Source organism: Pan troglodytes, chromosome 21 (genome assembly GCF_028858775.2).
Source record: "Pan troglodytes isolate AG18354 chromosome 21, NHGRI_mPanTro3-v2.0_pri, whole genome shotgun sequence".
Classification (NCBI taxonomy): domain Eukaryota; kingdom Metazoa; phylum Chordata; class Mammalia; order Primates; family Hominidae; genus Pan; species Pan troglodytes.
In genome coordinates this window covers 43,922,001-43,940,742 of record NC_072419.2, presented here as the reverse complement: position 1 = coordinate 43,940,742, position 18,742 = coordinate 43,922,001, and the positions used below count along the sequence as shown (strand labels likewise).

At 43.0% G+C, this 18,742-nt stretch overlaps 1 protein-coding gene and 1 long non-coding RNA gene across 3 annotated transcripts in view; one reads left to right on the top strand and one right to left on the bottom strand.

The window, feature by feature from the left end:
* Positions 1-8,464, bottom strand: part of CTNNBL1 (catenin beta like 1) — a 177,191-nt gene extending 168,727 nt beyond the window's left edge. Inside the window, 1 exon segment of the mRNA NM_001246652.1 lies at positions 8,354-8,464. Coding sequence (NP_001233581.1) covers positions 8,354-8,383 — 30 coding nt within the window. The 5' untranslated portion in view covers positions 8,384-8,464.
* A 1,445-nt stretch (positions 8,465-9,909) lies between these two features.
* On the top strand, positions 9,910-16,491 carry LOC129138213 (uncharacterized). Of its 2 annotated transcripts, none has more exons than XR_008541307.2 (5): positions 9,910-9,981; positions 11,121-11,317; positions 11,550-11,637; positions 14,622-14,720; positions 15,985-16,491. It is a non-coding gene; the product is annotated as an uncharacterized LOC129138213 (long non-coding RNA). The 2 variants fall into 2 exon arrangements; XR_008541308.1 differs by having other exon boundaries at positions 9,913-10,095.
* The last annotated feature ends 2,251 nt before the right edge of the window (positions 16,492-18,742 follow it).

Sequence of the window (18,742 nt, the reverse complement as noted above, 5' to 3'; positions counted from 1 at the left end):
AGGAAGTGAACTTAAGGAAAAAAATCACTCATGAGATGGAAGAGAAAAACAGTCTGAAATGTTATCAATGAGAATAGCTCTGTATCTGTTCTGGTCCTCCTTATCTGTTATAGTCACACTTCCAACAAAAAGTAACTTCAAAATGTACTAAACTGACATGCAAAAAGAGCCTATATAAAATGACTTCATGATTAGAATCATATTCTTAGGGCTACTGGGATGAGGCCTTCACAGAATGAAGGATGTATCTGAGCACCAGTTTTCAGATTTTCAGTAATGTTTCTTATACACACAACAACAACAACCAAAAAACCCATAAAACAGAAAAACTCAATTACGAAATTACAACTACTACCTTATGAGGCACATAATAATACAAATGATAAACTCACACAAGAAAAAAATAATGCTTATTAAAGCAACCTTGAACTAGTCTTTAATATACCTAGTAGATTAGTGGAAAAAATAAATTATGAACTAGTACTATCAAGATTGTAATAAAACTGGGGCCAGCCACAGTGGCTCATGCTTGTAATCCCAGCACTTTGGGAGACTGAGGCAGGAGGATAGCTCAAGTCCAAGAGTTCAAGACCAGCCTGGACAACATAGGGAGACCCTGATTCTATTGTTTAAAAAACGGTTGTAATAAAATTGGAACACACACAAACAGTATACTGTTAGCACTGTAAAACAACCAATGATTCACTCCACGTGCGTATGATGTATTACGCCACACGTCTGCAGCTGAGATGACCCCCATCGTCTCCGACCACTCCCTGCTTTTTACCCATTGCTGCATTTACCCTATGTTCTGAACATTTCACTACCCTGCTTTTGCTCTTAATAATCCCAGTCAAGAATCACTGTCTCCAGTATCCTTTACCACCCACAGAATCCCTACCCATTCATCAAGGCTAGGATTCCAGTGTCATCTCCCTTTTCTTCAATGACCAAACCAAATCCATCCCCATCGATATATCCCCTTTCCATATCCAACCGTTCCTTCCACTGTGCTCCCATAATACTTTTATTCATAGAGTTAGTTTTCTAAATGTCTGTCTTGCTCCTTACATTATGAATTCTTCTTTAATGTCCATGGTCCATGTCATAATAATTTTAGTGCATGCAATACTTGGCACAGGAGATGGCACATGGTAATTACTAATGACAGATGGGAAGGAAAAAAATGCTACATGAACAAAGCACTTCACTACAATGTTATCTCCAAGAACAAAAACCGGAAAACCACCTAAACATCCAACTGTAGAAGAACAGTTTAGGGAAAGTGGTCTATCACTCAACCAAAAAGTATGCAAATATTAAAAATAACATGAAGGAGATGTAGAAACACAGAAAATATTGCTGGCAATGTTAAATTAAAAACATAGAACATAAAGTAGTATATATGCAATGGTTCCAGCCTCACAAAATACGTAAGGACTGTGCGAACAGAAAAATATTGATTGAACTAGGATAATAGTTTTCCTCTTCTCAAGCATTTTCTTTAATACTATTTCTATCACTTTATTATAATCTAAAATTTTATTTCAAAAGAAAAAACTAAGAGGGTGAAAGGAGCAAGTTTAGATATTTCTGTAAGCTTCTGCAGTCCAAGAGATATGCTAAGATATTACTGATAGAGGACAAGAGGAGTGGATGTCTGCAATATCACCAAAACCAAGGGTCCCTGACCCCAATTTGCCTCAAAAAGAATACCTCTCATGTCACAAGCCATACTAAATGTGAATTCTTTATTGGAAAACTTCAGAGGTAAGAACTTTTTCCAGACATCTGTGGAATCAGATTTAATGAGAGTGCCCTGGAGTTCATATACGCGCCTATGCCAGCAGAAACTTCTCAGCCAAGGCACTGCTGGGCACACTTCTTGATGAGATGTCTAAGCCTGAAGGCATCAAAAAAGTACATTTCCATATTGGGAACATAACTGGTTTCCTCTTGAAGACTTTTTCCACCACCTCCTGCCCATATTGTAATTCTCCTGTCTTCTCAAATGAATAGTTAACATATGTCAAGGATATACGGCATATACTGAGGCGCTTAGTGCCTATCTCTATTACTTGTAGAAGAACCAATCTCAGCAGAAAATTGGAATCTTCCCACCAAGTTGCCCCAAAAATGAAATGTAGTAAGCACCCAAAAAATGTTAAATACTTTTAATAAACATTTCTTGACACTGCATGATATTTTTCCTGGCTTAGTCTCTGAATTTTAGAAACGGCATCCATCTTAGTCTCTGAATTTTGGAAATGAAAAGAACCAGAAGTCATATCGCTCAGTCTCCTCATTTTACAAGCGATTGAAAAAAAAATGATGTATAGAAAGGGAAAGTGACTTGTCCTGAGTCACCCAGATAAGTAATGATAAAAGTGGGATTAAAACCCAAATCTCCCAGATTCTCAGCCCCACTCAGTCTACCACATGAAGCATTTTTATCCCTTGAAATCTCTGGAGCCCGGGTCTAAATAATTAGTACCACAGAATTTTAAAGCTAGAAGGGGCCTCAGAGAGAGTCGCGTACTTAATCCCCTCATTAGGCATATGAGGAAACTGAGGCCCAGGAAGATTAAGTGATTTGCTCTCAATATCTTGAATGGCAGGGAAAAAGTACAACTTAAGCTCAAAAATCTGCAAACCAATGCCCACAAGAGAGGAAGAGAATGTCTCAGCTGGGGAAAATTTTTCAAGGAAGGGAGATCATTTTAGACCAGGGGATCACAAAGTACAGCATCAGCATCACCTGGGATCTGGTTAGAAATGCAGAATCTAAAGTCCCACAGGAGACTGAATCAAACTCTAGGGATGGGGATGTTCAAATCAGACAATTTTGTTCCCTTATGTCCCCGAGAAGCAAACTTCAGTGGTCGTACTGAGTCTACTTTGTAAATGGTAACTATAACCAAAGGCTCATAAGATGTATGTATTATTCGACATCTGGACTATACCTCAACTTTAAAAAGTTTTCAAATCTGAAAACAAAATGGAAAACTACCTCTGAGTGTTCAGCTGGTTTCAGTTCTGGCCCTGCTCCTTACTGGTTGTCTGGCTTTCGGCAGGCAGCTTGACCTCCCTAGGTTGAGTTTCCTTTCCTATAATACAGGCATGCTGCCAACCTCAGAAGGCATGTTGAGAATTAAATGTGATAACTTGTCTGAAAACACTTTGGTTCTGCATCTGGCATATAGCAGGCAGGCAGTATGGCACAGTGGTTAGGAGCTCCAACTATGAAGTAAGACTGCCCGGGTACCCTGGCCTTGCCTCTACCTAGCTAGATGCCTTAAGGTAGGTGCTCTTTTCTGTACCTCAGTTTCCTTATCTGTACAACAGGGATTAACAACAGTACCTTCCTCATAGGGTTGTTATGAGGATTTAGATAGATCATGCTGGTTAGTAAAGCATCTTTCATGTCTATAAAATGTTACTGTTTTCAAGGAGTTTTTTTGTTTGTTTTTTGTTTTTGAGACAGGGTCTCGCTCTGTCACCCAGGCTAGAGCACAGTGGCACGATCTTGGCTCAGTGTAACTTCTGCTTCCCAGGCTCAAGTAATCCTCCCTCCTCAGCCTCCTAAGTAGCTGGGACCACAGACACACACCACCATGCCCAGCTGATTTTTATACTTTTTGTAGAGACAGGTATTCACCATGTTGCCCAGGCTGGTCTGGAACTCCTGGACTCAAGAGATCCGCCTGCCTTGGCCTCCCAAAGTGCTGGGATTACAGGGGTGAACAACCACGCTTGGCCTCAAAGAACTTTTGCATCCATAAACTCATGACTTTCTGCAAGAGGATGGGTGCAACTGATTACGAACTACATTCCAGCCTTTACCATCTTTTAGGAACAGGAAGAGTGGACATGGATCTTACAAAAAGAAAACTGAATGAACAGAACACATGGGGAATGTACAGAGCTGGAAATAAGGAGACCAGGATTCTGAGATAAGGGCCAGGTGGTATAAGGAAGCCAGGGCCTGAATAAGGTCCTGAGGTGGATTTTGGGACCGGTGCTGCTTTCCAAAGCCATAGACCATGATTCTGAATCTGGGTTCTGAAACTTAGCCTTGAATTGAGGATATTTAGCTGAGCAAAGGCCTAGAGCTGGTTTTTGGTGCCTAAACGGGTGGGCCTCTCACCTCTCGAATGGTTCTAGCCGGCCAATTAACCAAAGTGGGGAACCTGCGATGGGGAAGGAGATGCTCCTGGCTGGCCAGCTGGACATGAGCATACCCGCCCTAGGCTGGCGAGATCAAAGTGCTCTCCAGTAGCAGACTTAGGAGGTTTCAGCCCTGTTACCGGTTCAGTTCAGTGTTGTCAACCTGAATTAAATGAGTTCTACTATTGTAGTTTCTTATTGTGCAACCAACATATTTGCATTTTAAAACTCTTAGGTTGAACCCTCAGATACAATAGAAAATGTAAAGGCCAAGATCCAGGATAAGGAAGGCAAGTAATATTTTGTAGTTCAGGAAAATTAGCCTGTGGCAACCCCAATCTACCTGTAGGCGGTAGGCATATTTGCTCTTGGTGAGGGGGAAAGGGGTCAGATTGACAAAATGAAATACTTTTGGAATAACACAATAAACAAATGTTTATGATCACGAAGCAAAGCTACCTAGATTGGAATCCTTGAGGTACATTTTACTTGTGTGAATCTGGACACGTTTTTTATTCTCTATACCTATTCCCTCATCTTTAAAATGAAGGTTCCTATATTAACATATTAAGTACTGCCATTAAGATTAAATGTGGTAAGATGTGTAAACATTAAAAAATAATAATAAGGAGACCAGGATTCTAGTTTCAACTCTGGCCACCACCTTGGCCCACAACCTCAGGTGAGTCCCTTTATCAGACTAAGGTTCACTTTCATCCGTGAACAAGTGGGTTGAATGAAGGTATCTACCGTATCTCTCAAAGTCAAGGTCTTTATCATGGCCCACAAGGAAGGCCTACATAGTCTTGTCACGTGCCTACATCTTCAGCTTTGTCACTTACCATTCCCCTGCTCACTTCCCGTTTCAGCAACATAGATCCTCTTTCTGGTCCCCTAAGAGGCTGCACCAGCTTCTACCAATAGCCTATGTCCATACTTGCTGTTCTTGCTGCCTCCATCATTCTGCTCCCTTCACATGACTGGCTCCCTCTCAACCTTCAGTCCTTTAATGCCCATTCCTCTGTGTCCTTCCTCGACCACATTACATAAAGTAAAAGGTCCTGTCCCCAACTCCCAGGGGTTATTTTCTACAGGAGTGTTGTCCAATAAAAATACAACAAAAGCCACAAACAAAACACCTAACTTTACATTTTCTTTTTTTTTTTTCTTTGAGAGAGATTTTCGCTCTTGTTGCCCAGGCTGGAGTGCAATGGGACGATCTCAGCTCACTGCAACCTCTACCTCCCAGGTTCAAGCAATTCTCCTGCCTCAGCCTCCCAAGTAGCTGGGATTACAGGCATGCACCACCATGCCCGGCTAATTTTTTATATTTTTAGTAAAGACATGGTTTCTTCATGTTGGTCAGGCTGGTCTCAAACTCCCAACCTCAGGTGACCCACCCGCCTCAGCCTTCCAAAGTGCTGGGATTACAGGCATGAGCTACCACACCCGGCCCACTTTACATTTTCTAGTAGCCACATTTTAAAAGTTTTTTTAAAAGCAACATTAATTTTAATAATATATTTTCTTTAATCCAATATATCGTAAGTGTTATCATTTATTCAACATGTAATCAGCATAAAAGTTAAGATACTGTACATTATTTTCACGTGGCCAGGGGCGGTGGCTCACGCCTGTAATCACAGCACTTTGGGAGGCCAAGGCTGGCAGATCACCTGAGGTTGGGAGTCAAGACCAGCCTGACCAACATGGAGAAACCCCATTGCTACTAAAAATACAAAATTAGCCAGGCGTGGTGGTGCATGCCTGTAATCCCAGCTACTCAGGAGGCTGAGGCAGGAGAATCGCTTGAACCCAAGAGGCAGAGGTTGCAGTCAGCTGAGATCTCACCATTGCACTCCAGCCTGGGCAACAAGAGCGAAACTCCATCTCAAAAAAAAAAAAAAGATATTGTACATTATTTTCATACTAAATCTTTGAAATCCAGTGTGTATTTTGCACATGTAGCAGATCTAAATTCGTAACTAGCCACATTTTAAGTATTCAATAATCACATGTGCCTAGTGGCTACTATACAAAGCAGTGCAATTTTATAGCATACTCTGCTATATTCCCTTCCTAGCACTTACCACAAACTGAATGCATTGTTTACTTATTATCTTGTAACTTCCCACCAGATGCTCCACAAAGGCAAGAATCTTGTCTTTTATTCAGTGTTGTATACCCAGTGGATAGACTGCCTTGCACACAGTAGGTGTTCAATATATATTTGTTGAGCAAATGAATGAAACTTTTCTAGCTTTAATGGGCTAGCCATTCTAGAAATTCCAAGCCGGCATACAATCACTGATTTAATAACTTGCCTATTTCCCTTCATCTTTCACTATCAATTAAACTGTCTTTAAAAGAAAAATCTCTTGGCTATATAGCTCCCCATTGCTGAACTGTTCTTTCCCATGATGTCTTAAGTGTCCAGGGTCAATTTCTTGTACGTTGGCTGAGGGAGCGGTATGAAAATAACTGCTAATATTTACTGAATGTTTACTCTTTGGCAAGCATTGTCTAAGGACTTTCCATTTCTCAACAGCTTCACAACAGCCCTGTGAGGCAGCTACTGTCACTGTCCCCCATTTACAGATGAGGAAACCAAGGCACAGAGAAATTAAGTATTTTGTTCAAGGTTACAGCAGCCAGTTAGTAGCAAAACAGAGACTGCCAGCAATCTAGGCGTCCAGACTCATGGCTCTTAATCACCTATTCTTGACTGCAGGGCTGTCTAACAAAAATATAAGCTGAACTATATACGTGATTTTAAATTTTCTAGTAAACACATTAAAATATCAAGAGGGGCAGTTAAAATTGGTTTTAAACATATTTTATTGGCTGGGCGTGGTGTGTGGTGGCTCATACCTGTAATCCCAGCACTTTGGGAGGCCAAGTGGGAAGACTGCCTGAGGCTAGGAGTTTGAGACCATCTTGGGCAACACAGCAAGACCCTGTCACTACAAAAAATTTAAAAATCAGCCAAGCATAGTGATGCCTGCCTGCAGTCCTAGCTACTTGGGAGGATACCTTAGACCTAGGAGTTTAAGGCTACTGTGAGCAATGATTGTGCCACTGCACTGCAGCATGGACGACAGAGCAAGATCCTGTCTCTAAATAACAATAAAATAAAATTTTAAAAATTAAGTATATTTTATTTCACCCATTATCCAAAATATGATCATTTAATCAATATGACCAATAACCAATGTAATTGATATAATCAGTACGATCATGTAATCAATATAAAATTTTCACTTTTTCCATACTAGTCTCCAACCCAAATGTGACTTTATACTTACAGTATTTCTCAATTCAGACTAGTCACATTTCAAGCAATCAACAGCCTATGTGGCTAGTGGCTACGACATTCAGCAGTGCAGCTCTACTGCCCCTCGCAATGACCCTCCTATGGAATCAAAGCGGGGGAAAAACTTTGGGGTGGAAGTCAGTACGCCTGAGCTCAAATTCCAGCTCCTTGTTTCTGAGTGACTTTGGACAAGCCCTTTCTGCTCTCTAGGTCCCATACAGTTTCCCCACAAGTTTCCTAGGCAAGGGGGACCCTGAGCAAGATTCCTAGAAACTCATTCCATGCTAGAATTCCCAACATCTCCTGCAAATCGCAGTAAACACAAGCACAGCTTTCCACACTTTAAAGCCAGCTTTCATACATACCAGTTGGTACAGTCCTCAAACAACCCTACTAAGGCAGTTATTAGTGTCTCCACCATATAGATACAAAAACTTGGTTCAAAGAGGGGGGGAATGACTTGTCCAAAAGCCACATAGCCAGTCAGTGGAGAAGCTGGAGATCAAATCCAAGTGAGACCAGTGCACTCCCACCGCCACCACCACCATCACCTCAATGACTGGGGGGACATGAGAGCTGAGAGGACATGGTTGTGAAAAAAAGGATAGTCTGGGGTTTCAGAGGAGTTTCAGGGAACCAGGCCCCAGGGGGAGGAAGAGGAGGTGAAGGGCTCAGGTCTTGAGAAGGGATGAATCGAAAGGGCCCAGGAGGGCTTCGGAGAGGAAAGTAAAACGAGGGGCTGAGACCCCGGGTGGCATGAGAAGTTAGAGGGCCCGGGAGTGAGGCGAGAGGAGGTGAGATGAAAGGGCTCTGGCTCCTGCGACCCCTGCCCAGGTGAGAACGCGGTCGCTCAGCCCTCCCTGCCCCTCATACCTGGTAGCTCAGAAGTTCGCCCACGTCCATGGTACCCGGCCCAGCAAATAATCCGGTTGCCTGCACTCACGCCCAGACCGCGGGCCCGTCAGCCGCGGCTCCAGCCACACTGCCGTAAAGTGCGGCGAGCGGAGCCGCAGAGCCAATAGGGCAAAAGTGCGAGCGACAAGCGAGCCGGCCACACCGCGGTAAAAGGACGCGTCGCCGTAAAGCGCGCTGCATTTGGAACAGGGTTGCTTCCGCCTGGAGCCTGAGGGGGCGGGGAAAGGGGGCGGAGACTTAGAGGAGGGGCGGGAGGGGAGAGCAGGGACCAGAAGAAACCGAACTTGATTGCGCGTCCCTGGTGTCCAGGGCGGAGTGCCGGGTGTTTCGTGTGCGCTCTCACGAGCTTCCACTGATTTATCCTCATTTCACTGAAAAGGAAACTGACGCTCCCAACTGCACCATCCAATACTTTACTCACTAGCCACATATGGCTACCGAGCGCTTGAGATATGGCTACTCCGAAGTGAGATGTGCCATAAGTGTAAATAAAATACACACCAGATTTCTAAGACTTACATTGATTACAGGTTGAAATGATATTTTGGGTATACTGGGTCAAATTCATATATTATAAAATGAATTTTACCTGTTTCTCTTTACTTCTTAAATGTGGTTAGTAGAAAGTTTTAAATTACACATGTGGCTCTCATTTGTGGTTCCCATTAATTTCTATCAGATAGTGCTGGCTCAGAAAGTGACTTGTCCCAAGGCTGTACAACTATTACTGGCTGAGAAACTGTTGGTGATCACATGTCCCTCTCTAGGCTTGTGTCTGCTCATCTATGCGAAGTCTAACGGTCACTAGATGATCCCGTTGCTACCCAGGTGATATAAAAAGGTTTCTGGAGGAGAAAGTTGCCCATAATTGGAAGAGAATCATTCAGAGTGCATCTGATCTTAAACAAGATCAGAATGCACCTGGGACTTAAGGCTCCATCTTCAAAGGAAATTAAACCTCCTTCCATAAGCCCCTGTCCTTTATATTTATAATTATATTTATGTATTATATTATATTTATATGCCCTTCATATTTATAATTTTGGTCCCCATCCCATCTGCACTGGCTCCAATTATACAGAAATTATTCTTATTCCTCAGAATGACAAATCCTCTCCCCTTCTGCCTGGCCATCAGCACCATACCTCATCCAATTCTCTCATCTTTCGGGTCTCAAATGTCACTTTCTTACAAGGGCTTCTTCAACTCACCCTGGTCCAGGTAATAAACCTCTCTCCTCATTATTCTTTTTCCAAGTACCTGCTCCACTAGGTATATATCTCATTCTGTAATTTTGTGCTTAATGGTTGACTATTTGTTTCTTGACAGCCTCATTTACTGGATTGCAAGCTCTATGCAAGCAGTACATGTGTGTGTCATGTTCACCACTGTATCCCCCAAGCCTAGTACGGTGCCTGGTAGAGGGAGAGGTTTCATAATGGGCCTTGTGTGCCATGATAAAGAGATTAGATTTTGGCTAGGCGTGGCCGGGCGTGGTGGCTCACGCCTGTAATCCCAGCACTTTAGGATGCCAAGGCGGGCAGATCACTTGAAGTCAGGAGTTTGAGACCAGCCTGACCACCACGGTGAAATCTCGTCTCTACTAAAAATTACAAAAATTAGCTGGGCATGGTGGCACATGCCTCTACTTGGGAGGCTGAAGCAGGAGAATCGCTTGAACCCAGGAGTCAGAGGATGTGGTGAGCTGAGATTCCACCACTGCACTCCAGCCTGGGTGACAGAGCAAGACTCTGTCTCAAAAAAAAAAAAAAAAAAAAAAAAAGAGAGAGGGATTGGATTTTATGCTAACGGCATAAGGAAAGTTTTAGGCAAGGTAGTTTTGTGACTGGGCTTATGTTTTTAAAGGATCACCTATGCAATCTGCATTGAATTCAGTCTATTTGGGTGTCTTTCCCCCTCCTACTTATATAAGAATATGGACTGTGCCCGGCCGGGTGTGGTAGCTCACGCCTGTAATCCCAGCACTTTGGGAGGCCGAGGAGGGCAGATCACAAGGTCAGGAGATTGAGATCTTCCTGGCCCACATGGTGAAAACCCATCTCTACTAAAATACAAAAAATTAGCCGGGTGTGGTGGCACGTGCCTGTAGTCCCAGCTACTTGGGAGGCTGAGGCAGGGGAATCACTTGAACCAGGGAGGTGGAGATTGTAGTGAGCCAAGATGGCACCACTGCACTCCAGCCTGGCGACAGAGCAAGACTACGTCTCAAAAAAAATAGAATATAGACTGTGCCTTGTTTGGGAAGACAGGAGAGAGTAATGGTGAGGGTGTACCCTTTGGACCCAGACCCCTGTGTTCTAGTTCATGGTATGTTGATGCCAGCTTGCATAGACAGGTTTACAAAAGCCCATGGTTAAATTTGTAGGAAACTTGCAAGCTGATTGACACCAGGTTGATAGCTTGAAATCAGCCATGCTAGGAGTATTTATACAATGTAAATCAGCAAATGCTACAAATCAGGGTTGTTAATGTTGTTGTTTTTCCAGAGAGCTACTTGTAGGGTTTTTTTGTTTCTTTGTTTGCTTTTGAGACAAGCTCGGGCTCTATCACCCAGGCTGGAGTGCAGTGGCGGGATCTCAGCTCACAGCAACCTCCCCCTCCCGGGCTGAAGCCCACCTCAGCCTACCAAATAGCTAGGACTACAGGCGTGCGCCACCATGCCTGGCTTATTTTGTTGTTGTTGTTGTTGTTGCTGTTGTTGTAGAAATAGAGTTTCACCATGCTGCCCAGGCTGGTCTCAAACTCATGAGCTCAAGCAATCCCCCCGCCTTGGCCTCACAAAGTGCTGGGATTACAGGCATGAGCCACTGCACCCAGCCGAGCCAGTTGTTAAACATCTACCAACACACCCTGATTCTGGTTCTAGTGGAAGTTTCACCACATCTAGCCATGGGTCCTTGGGTAAGTTACTTTCTCTGTCCCTAAATTACACTTTCCTTATCTGTAACATGACTCATTCATTCATTCATTCATTCAACAAGTATTTACTGAGAGCCTACTCAATGCTAGGCACAAGTATGGGCTCTGAGGATATGGAAGTTTATAAAACAAAGCTCCTGCCTTCTGGAAACCTACATTCTAGTTTGGGAGAAAACCTCATGGAGAAAATGTTGATATGAGTCTTATTTTACAGATGTGGAAACAGTGGCAATGAACTTCACCTCTACATGCCTGATTTTCTCACCTGCAAAGTGGAGATTCAACCAAATCTACCTCATAAGGTTATGGAGGGTTTACATGAAATGCTGTATGCAAAGCACTTGGCACAGTGCCTGGCACAGAAAAGTGCTGTGTGTCTTATATTAATATTGTAAGGAGTTGGCAGCTGGGCACGGTGGCTCACGTCTGTAATCCCAGAGCTTTGGGAGACCAAGGCGGATCCCTTGAGCCCAGGAGTTCGAGACCAGCCTGGGCAACATAGTGAGACCCTGTCTCTACAACAAAATAGAAAAAAAATTTAGCCAGATGTGGTGGCACGTGCCTGTAGTCTCGGCTACTCAGGAGGCTGAGGCTGGAGAATCACTTGAGCCCAGGAGGCAGAGGTTGCAGTGAGCCAAGATTGTGCCACTGCATTCCAGCCTGGGTGACAGAGCAAGACCTTGTCTCTCAAAAAAAAAAAAAAAAAGAAAAGAAAAAAAAAAGGGAGTTGAGTGGGATAGGGGCAAGGGAGAGGGCAGGAAGAATGAGAGAATTCCTTATAACCTTTCCTTTTTAGGCATTCAGTCTTGTCTGTTTTTGTAGAAACCAGTTCTAAAACACAGAATTATAAGGCAAAATCCTATAAGAACCAGGTTTGGTGAGCACCCTGAACTGGGGCTAATGTGCTCTGATAGAGGTTTCCCTGAGAAGTTAACATCTGGACAGGGGTTTAAAGGGAAAGAAGAGTTTACCAAGAAGATACAGTGGGAGAATGGTGACCCAGGCAGAGGGAACAGCATGAGCAAAGACAAGGCAATTGGACCCTTCCTTGTGGACAGATCTTCAAATGTGTGGAAGAAAAGGTGGAGAGTAGGCAAGAGAGGCTGGCTGGAGAAGATCACGAAGAGGGTTAACAGATTTAGCAAATAAAAATACAGGACACCCAGTTAAATCTGAATTTCAGACAAATAATGAATTTTTTATAAATTTGTCTCATGCAATATTTAATAACATACTAAAAATGTTTTCTGTCTGAAATTCAGAATTAAATGGGCATTATTTATTTTATCTGGCAACCCTAATCTTGGAGAAACTTGAATGCCAGATTAAGATATTTTCATTTTATCTTGATGAGAGGGTCCATTAATAATTCTTTGGGAACCTCCAGGAATGAGACTTGGGGCGCTCACCCTTCAGGTCTCAGCTTAATTGCACACATCAGAGGAATCTTTCCTGACCACAAGATTTAAGACAGTTCCTCCCCTTCAAGATTCTCTATCAGCATTCCCGACCATTATTATCTTCAGAACACTTATTGTTTTTGTTTTTATATTTGTTTGCTTTTTACCCATTTGTGGACTGCTTTCCCTTCCAGATTCTAAGCTCCAGAAGGGCAAAGATTGCTGTATCATTTACCACAGTAAACTCAGAACCTAACACAGTACCTGGCACTTGTTACTCACTAAATAGTTGTTGATTTAATAAATGAACCAACTAATCTACTGATTGATTGATTCATTAATTCCTGGTCATAACAATCTCAAATACCTTCAAATTCTCACCCAAAGGCCAGGTGTGATGCCTCCTACCTATAATCCCAGCACTGTGGGAGACCAAGACAGGAGGATCCCTTGAGGCCAGGAGTTTGAAACCAGCCTGAGAAACAAAGTAAGACCCTGTCTCTACAAAATAAAAATAAAAATATTAGCTGGGTGTGGTGGCATGTGCCTGGAATCCCAGCTACTCAGGAGGCTGAGGTGGGAGGATCGCTTGAGCCAATGATGTTGGGGCTGCAGTAAGCCAAGATCACACCACTGCACTCCAGCCTGGGCAACAGAGCAAGATCCTGTCTCAAAAAAAATTTTTTTTTTACTTCTCACCCAAAATCCTAACAATGTGACTATTTCAATTTTAAAGACAAAAAAAGGAATGCTCAGAAGAGTTATGTGCTATGCACCAAGCAGAATGAAATCGTGACGATAATGATTTCAGAGTGGCATCCAGGAGGGAGTTAGGAGAAGAGCACCATTCAAGAGACCAACTGCTGGGCTGTAACCTTTAAAAAAAATGTGGAAGAATTACCCCTTCCAGAAAGCTTTTAAATAGCCATGGGCTGCCTAGGTTCCTTAAACTTCACGCTTTAGTTGCTCCAAAGTGTAATCAGAGTCGCCTTCTCCATTTTTCATTGCCCAGTAAATTATTTATTGGAAGAGCCTTTAAGAAAATATTCTCAAAAACACACTCATAAAATATATTTATCATCAATATTGAGCTCCTACCGTACAATCTTGGGTTGATTTGAAACATACGAGACTGCTGAAGAAATCCTGACTCTTCCAATCAGTGCCTGAATGGGTGGGGAAGAGTTACAGAGTGGGCAATGGAAAGGGGAACCTGTTTTCTGGGGAGCAGAATGCAATTTCTGGGGCTCAGGAAGAGTCTGTTCCCTCTGCTTCTTATTCCCAACATCCAGGTCCATGGGTCCCCTGTACTGTCATATTTTTAAATAATTGTGAAAACTGAGATCTGGAGTTTAGCTACTTGCCCACAGTCATAGTTAGTAACTGGCAAGACTCTAATCCAAGTCTGTCTGACTACGTGTTTCACAGTAGGGATTTGGGCTCAGTTAACCTTTCAAATAGTACTGACACTTATGATCCAGGCACAGGAGATTATTGACTGCTAACGAGTAATTATCTCTCCCAGCAGGCACAGGTCTCAATTAGACACAAGGAGAATTTATGTTCCTAGACAGACTGTGAGCCAAGTAAAAACTCAATAGTCATGGATATGCAACGAAAAGGAATTATTTGGTGTGGGAGGGAAAAAGAGTCTGAGGTATGATAAAGGAATTGTGATTGTGTTAAGAGTCCTCATCTTTTTAAGATACATACTAAAATTTATGTATGAAATAATGTGATGACTAGAATTTGCTTCAAAATTGTCAGAGGTGGGAGAGGTATGGATTTGGGTGGAAGTATAGATGAAAGAATTATTGGTGAGTTGTAATTGCTGAAGGTGGGTGACAGATACATTGGAGCTCATTTTACTATTCTTCTGGAAATAGGATGGCAGCAGCAATTCCAAGAACAACAACAGCAAGAAGAATAAGAGAGATCATCTTTTCCTGGGGCTCTATCTTAGAAAGAAGGGAGAAGGAATGCTGGTAAGGACCAACTATGTCCATTGCACAAAGAAAGTATTCCATGGCCAAGAATGTTGAGCTGTAGAGCAGCCTGGGAAGCATGACAAAACCCCATCTCTACAAAAAATACCAAAATTAGCCAGACGTGGTGGTGCCTACCTGTAGTCTCAGCTACTTGGGAGGCTGAGTAGGAGAGGTGGAGGCTGCAGTGAGCTGTGATTGTACCACTGCACTACAGCCTGGGCGATAGAGACCCTATCTCAAAAAAAAAAAAAAATGTTGGGCTGTCAACCCCAAGAAAGCCAATTTTGAAAAAGAAATTTAAAAAAAAGATGTTGAGCTGGAAAAACCATGAAACCAGACTCACAATGACTCATAAGAATCAAACAAATTTCATAAACCCTAATTCTGAGAAGTGCCAGTCATCAATGCCCCATACCAATGACCCTCATGAGTCAGACCTTTCAGAGATGCTTTAGTATGAAAGGATAGGGAGAACTATTTGTGCTATTACCATTTGGGGTCAGTCAAAGGACATTGGTCAAGACCACTTTTGGCTTGGGAAGTAAGCAGATTCCTTAGCTAGTGAGCTGAATCGGCTGTTTATTACACAGCCTTGGCACTAAGTATGTGTATTAGTTATCTATTGCTGTGTAACAAGTTATCCCAAAATTTAGTGGCTTAAAATAACTAAGAACATGTATTATGTTACAAAATTTTGGTGAATCAGGAATTTAGAAGCAGCTTAGCAGGATAGTTCTGGCTCAGGGTCTCTCATAAAGTTGTAGTCACAATGTCATTCACTTCCAGGATGGCTCATTCACATGGCAAGTAAGTTGTACTGGTTGTTGGCTGGAGACCTCAATTCCTTGATGCATAGGTCTCCTTACCAGGCTGGCTGAGTGTTCTCACGTGGTGGCTGACTTCCTCCAGAGCAGGTGATCCAAGAGAGAACAGGACAGAAGTCAGTGTCTTTTGTGATCTAGCCTCAGAATTCACTGTCCATCATTTCTATGATATCCTATGGAGTGTTCATTACACTCAATGAACTCAGGCCTGTTCATTATGGGAGGGAACCACACAGGGCATGAATACCAGGAGGTGAGATTCACTGGGACCATCCTGGAAGTGGAGCCTTCAACTCCAGTCAAGCCTTCAGGTGACTGCAACCTCATGAGACATACGAAACCAGAATCACCCATTTAAGCCGTCCCTAAATCCCTAATCCACAGAAACAGTGAGATAATAAATGCTTTTTGTTGTTTTTAACCTCCTATGTTTTTAGGCAATTTATTGTGCAGGAAGAGATATACAAAGTCCAAGCAGGTTAGGTACCAAAAAGTGACATTTCTGTTATTGGTAGCCGCTGTGACCTATTGATAAACAGAGCAATTGATAAACACCAATTAGATGCCCTGAATCATTCCCAGCAGCTATCAGTGAAATTAACACCAGCAACAATGAAAGCAAAGAATGTTCCTGCGCCTCAGATTGGGAAGAGGGGCAGCTGTTAAACTCACATCTTCTCATGGAGACTCATTATGCACATGAATATATGAGAAGCTCTGTGCAGTCTTGTAGGAAGAAAACTGTTTAACTGTTTCACCCAATGTTTTCCAAGTCCATTTGATAACAGAAGCCACTTTTCATCTAACACCTATTAGCATCCTGTGGAACTAGTGTTATGAAAGACACACCTTAAGAAAAACTCATCTACCTCAACCTCAGAAGTTTCAGAAAATTGTGCATCTTTTCCTGTTCTTTCATTTTATTAAAAATAAACCTGACATTGAAAACATAGAAATCACAAGTTTTTGTTTAGAAAAAAATTAGCCAGGTGTGGTGGTGCACACATGTAGTCCCAGCTACTCGGGAGGCTGAGGTAGGAGGATGGCTTGAGCCTGAAAGTCAAGGTTACAGCTAGCAGTGCCACTGCACTCCAGCCTGGGCAACAGAGTGAGACCTTGTCTCTAAAGTAATTAATTAAATGCCTATGTATATATTTAAAAGATCTAAATTTTTCCAAGCCTGACATTCTGAGCACTTACATGATGCTACCTTGATGTTCATTAACTTTCTCTGACCCAAGAGCTTCCACATGCACCAGTAAAATAATCTCAGCCCAGCTGTCATGAACAACCGTGTTCTTTCTGCATGTGCTTAAGCTCATGTATACTCCTGTCTTATGTATACTCCTCTCCAGGGGCCCTCTGCTCAGGCGCTGCGTTGGCATCTGCAGCCCCCATGTCACTTGAAAGGGGAGCCTCACCCTTGCCACTGCTTCCTTACCTAGGGCACTGCTCCCAGGCACTTCAGTAGCTGCAGGACCCTGAAGGGGCATGGCCTTCTGCTTGGGTGCCCCTAGCAGCAGAGTCGTACTGTGCCCTGTAGAAACATGGGGTACAGGCAGCCATCCTCAGTGCTGAGTTACAGTTGTCTGGGCACCAAGGCGGTTCTGCTTCTATCCTGTTTCTCACCTCTTCTGTCCACAACATCTCACCCTAGGACTGTTAGATTTCATCCCTGAATCAGACCAGGCAGCAGATACTGTCTGGTCCTCTCAATTCCCAATTTACCCTCATATGCCTCAAAGGCACACACACAAGCCTCAAAGATTCCTTCTGTTCCCATCATTACCTTCTCCCTCTTCCTTCCCTTCCTCCTCCTCCTCTTCTTCCTCCTGTACTCCTTTTCCTTCTCCTCCTCTTCTTCATCATCCCCCATTACCTAGTGGGGGAGCGTTAATCCATCAGACCCAAAGCCCTGCTCCAAGCCCTGCTGGGAACCCCTCTCCAAATCTTGAGTAAAGAAAATGAAAAGGCCGGGTACGAAGGCTCATGCCTGTAATCCCAGCATTTTTGGAGGCTGAGGCAGGAGGATCGCTACCATCCTGGGCAATATGGCAAAACCCCGTCTCTACAAAAAAATACAAAAATTTTACCCCCTATCCAAATTTCACCTAAAGAAGTTAGTGGTGATGATCTCTGACTAGTGAAATATAGATGGCTTTTATTTTGTTCCTTTTTGCTTATTTGTATTTCCTCAATTTCTACCATGAACAAGTATTAGAGAAATAAATAATAAAAGAAATACATTAAATCTATACCTATAAAAGAGTAAATAATGAAAATAATTTTTGGCCAGATGTGGTAGTTTACACCTGTAATCCCAATACTTTGGGAGGCCGAGGCGGGTGGATTGCTTGAGCCCAGCAGTTCCACACCAGGCTGGGCAACATGGCAAAACCCCGTCTCTACTAAAAATGGAAAAAATTAACGAGGCATCATGGCACGCACAAGTAGTCCCAGCTACTGGGGAGGCTAAGGTGGGAGGATCACCTGAGCCCAGGAAGTTGAGGCTGCAGTGAGCCGCGATCGCACCACTACACTCCAGCCTGACTGATGGGTGTGAGACCCTGCCTCAAGATAAATAAATAAATAAATAATAAAGTAGGAAAAAAATAATTTTTTTATCTCCATGGTATTTCTTAAAGTGATCTGTAATGCTTACACTTTGGGTTTCGTAAAATCACACACATCAGCCCCCACAGGATGCACATTTCCCCCCAACACATCTCTAATCATCTTATTTCTTTCTGCAAAAAAACAAGCACTGTTGATATTTTAGGAACAGGTTTTTATAGAGCTTGTTACATTTTATATTTATTTATATTTATGTTGTATGTTTTTATTTATACCACCACATTATTCCAGAAAGAATTTAAGATTGCTGACAAAGATACATAAAGCACAAAAAGGTGGCATAAATGAAAACAAGATATAAGAAAAAGAAAAGCTGGTCAGGCTCAGTGCCTCACACCTGTAAGCACTTGGGAGGCCGAGGCAGTGGATCACCTGAGGCCAGGAGTTCAAGACCAGCCTGGCCAACATGGTGAAACCCCGTCTCTACTAAAAATACAAAAATTAGCTGGGTGTGGTGGCGGGTGCCTATAGTCCCAGCTACTCAGGAGGCTGAGGCAGGAGAATCGCTTGAACCCGGGAGGCAGAGTTTGCAGCGAGTTGACATTGAGCCACTGCACTCCA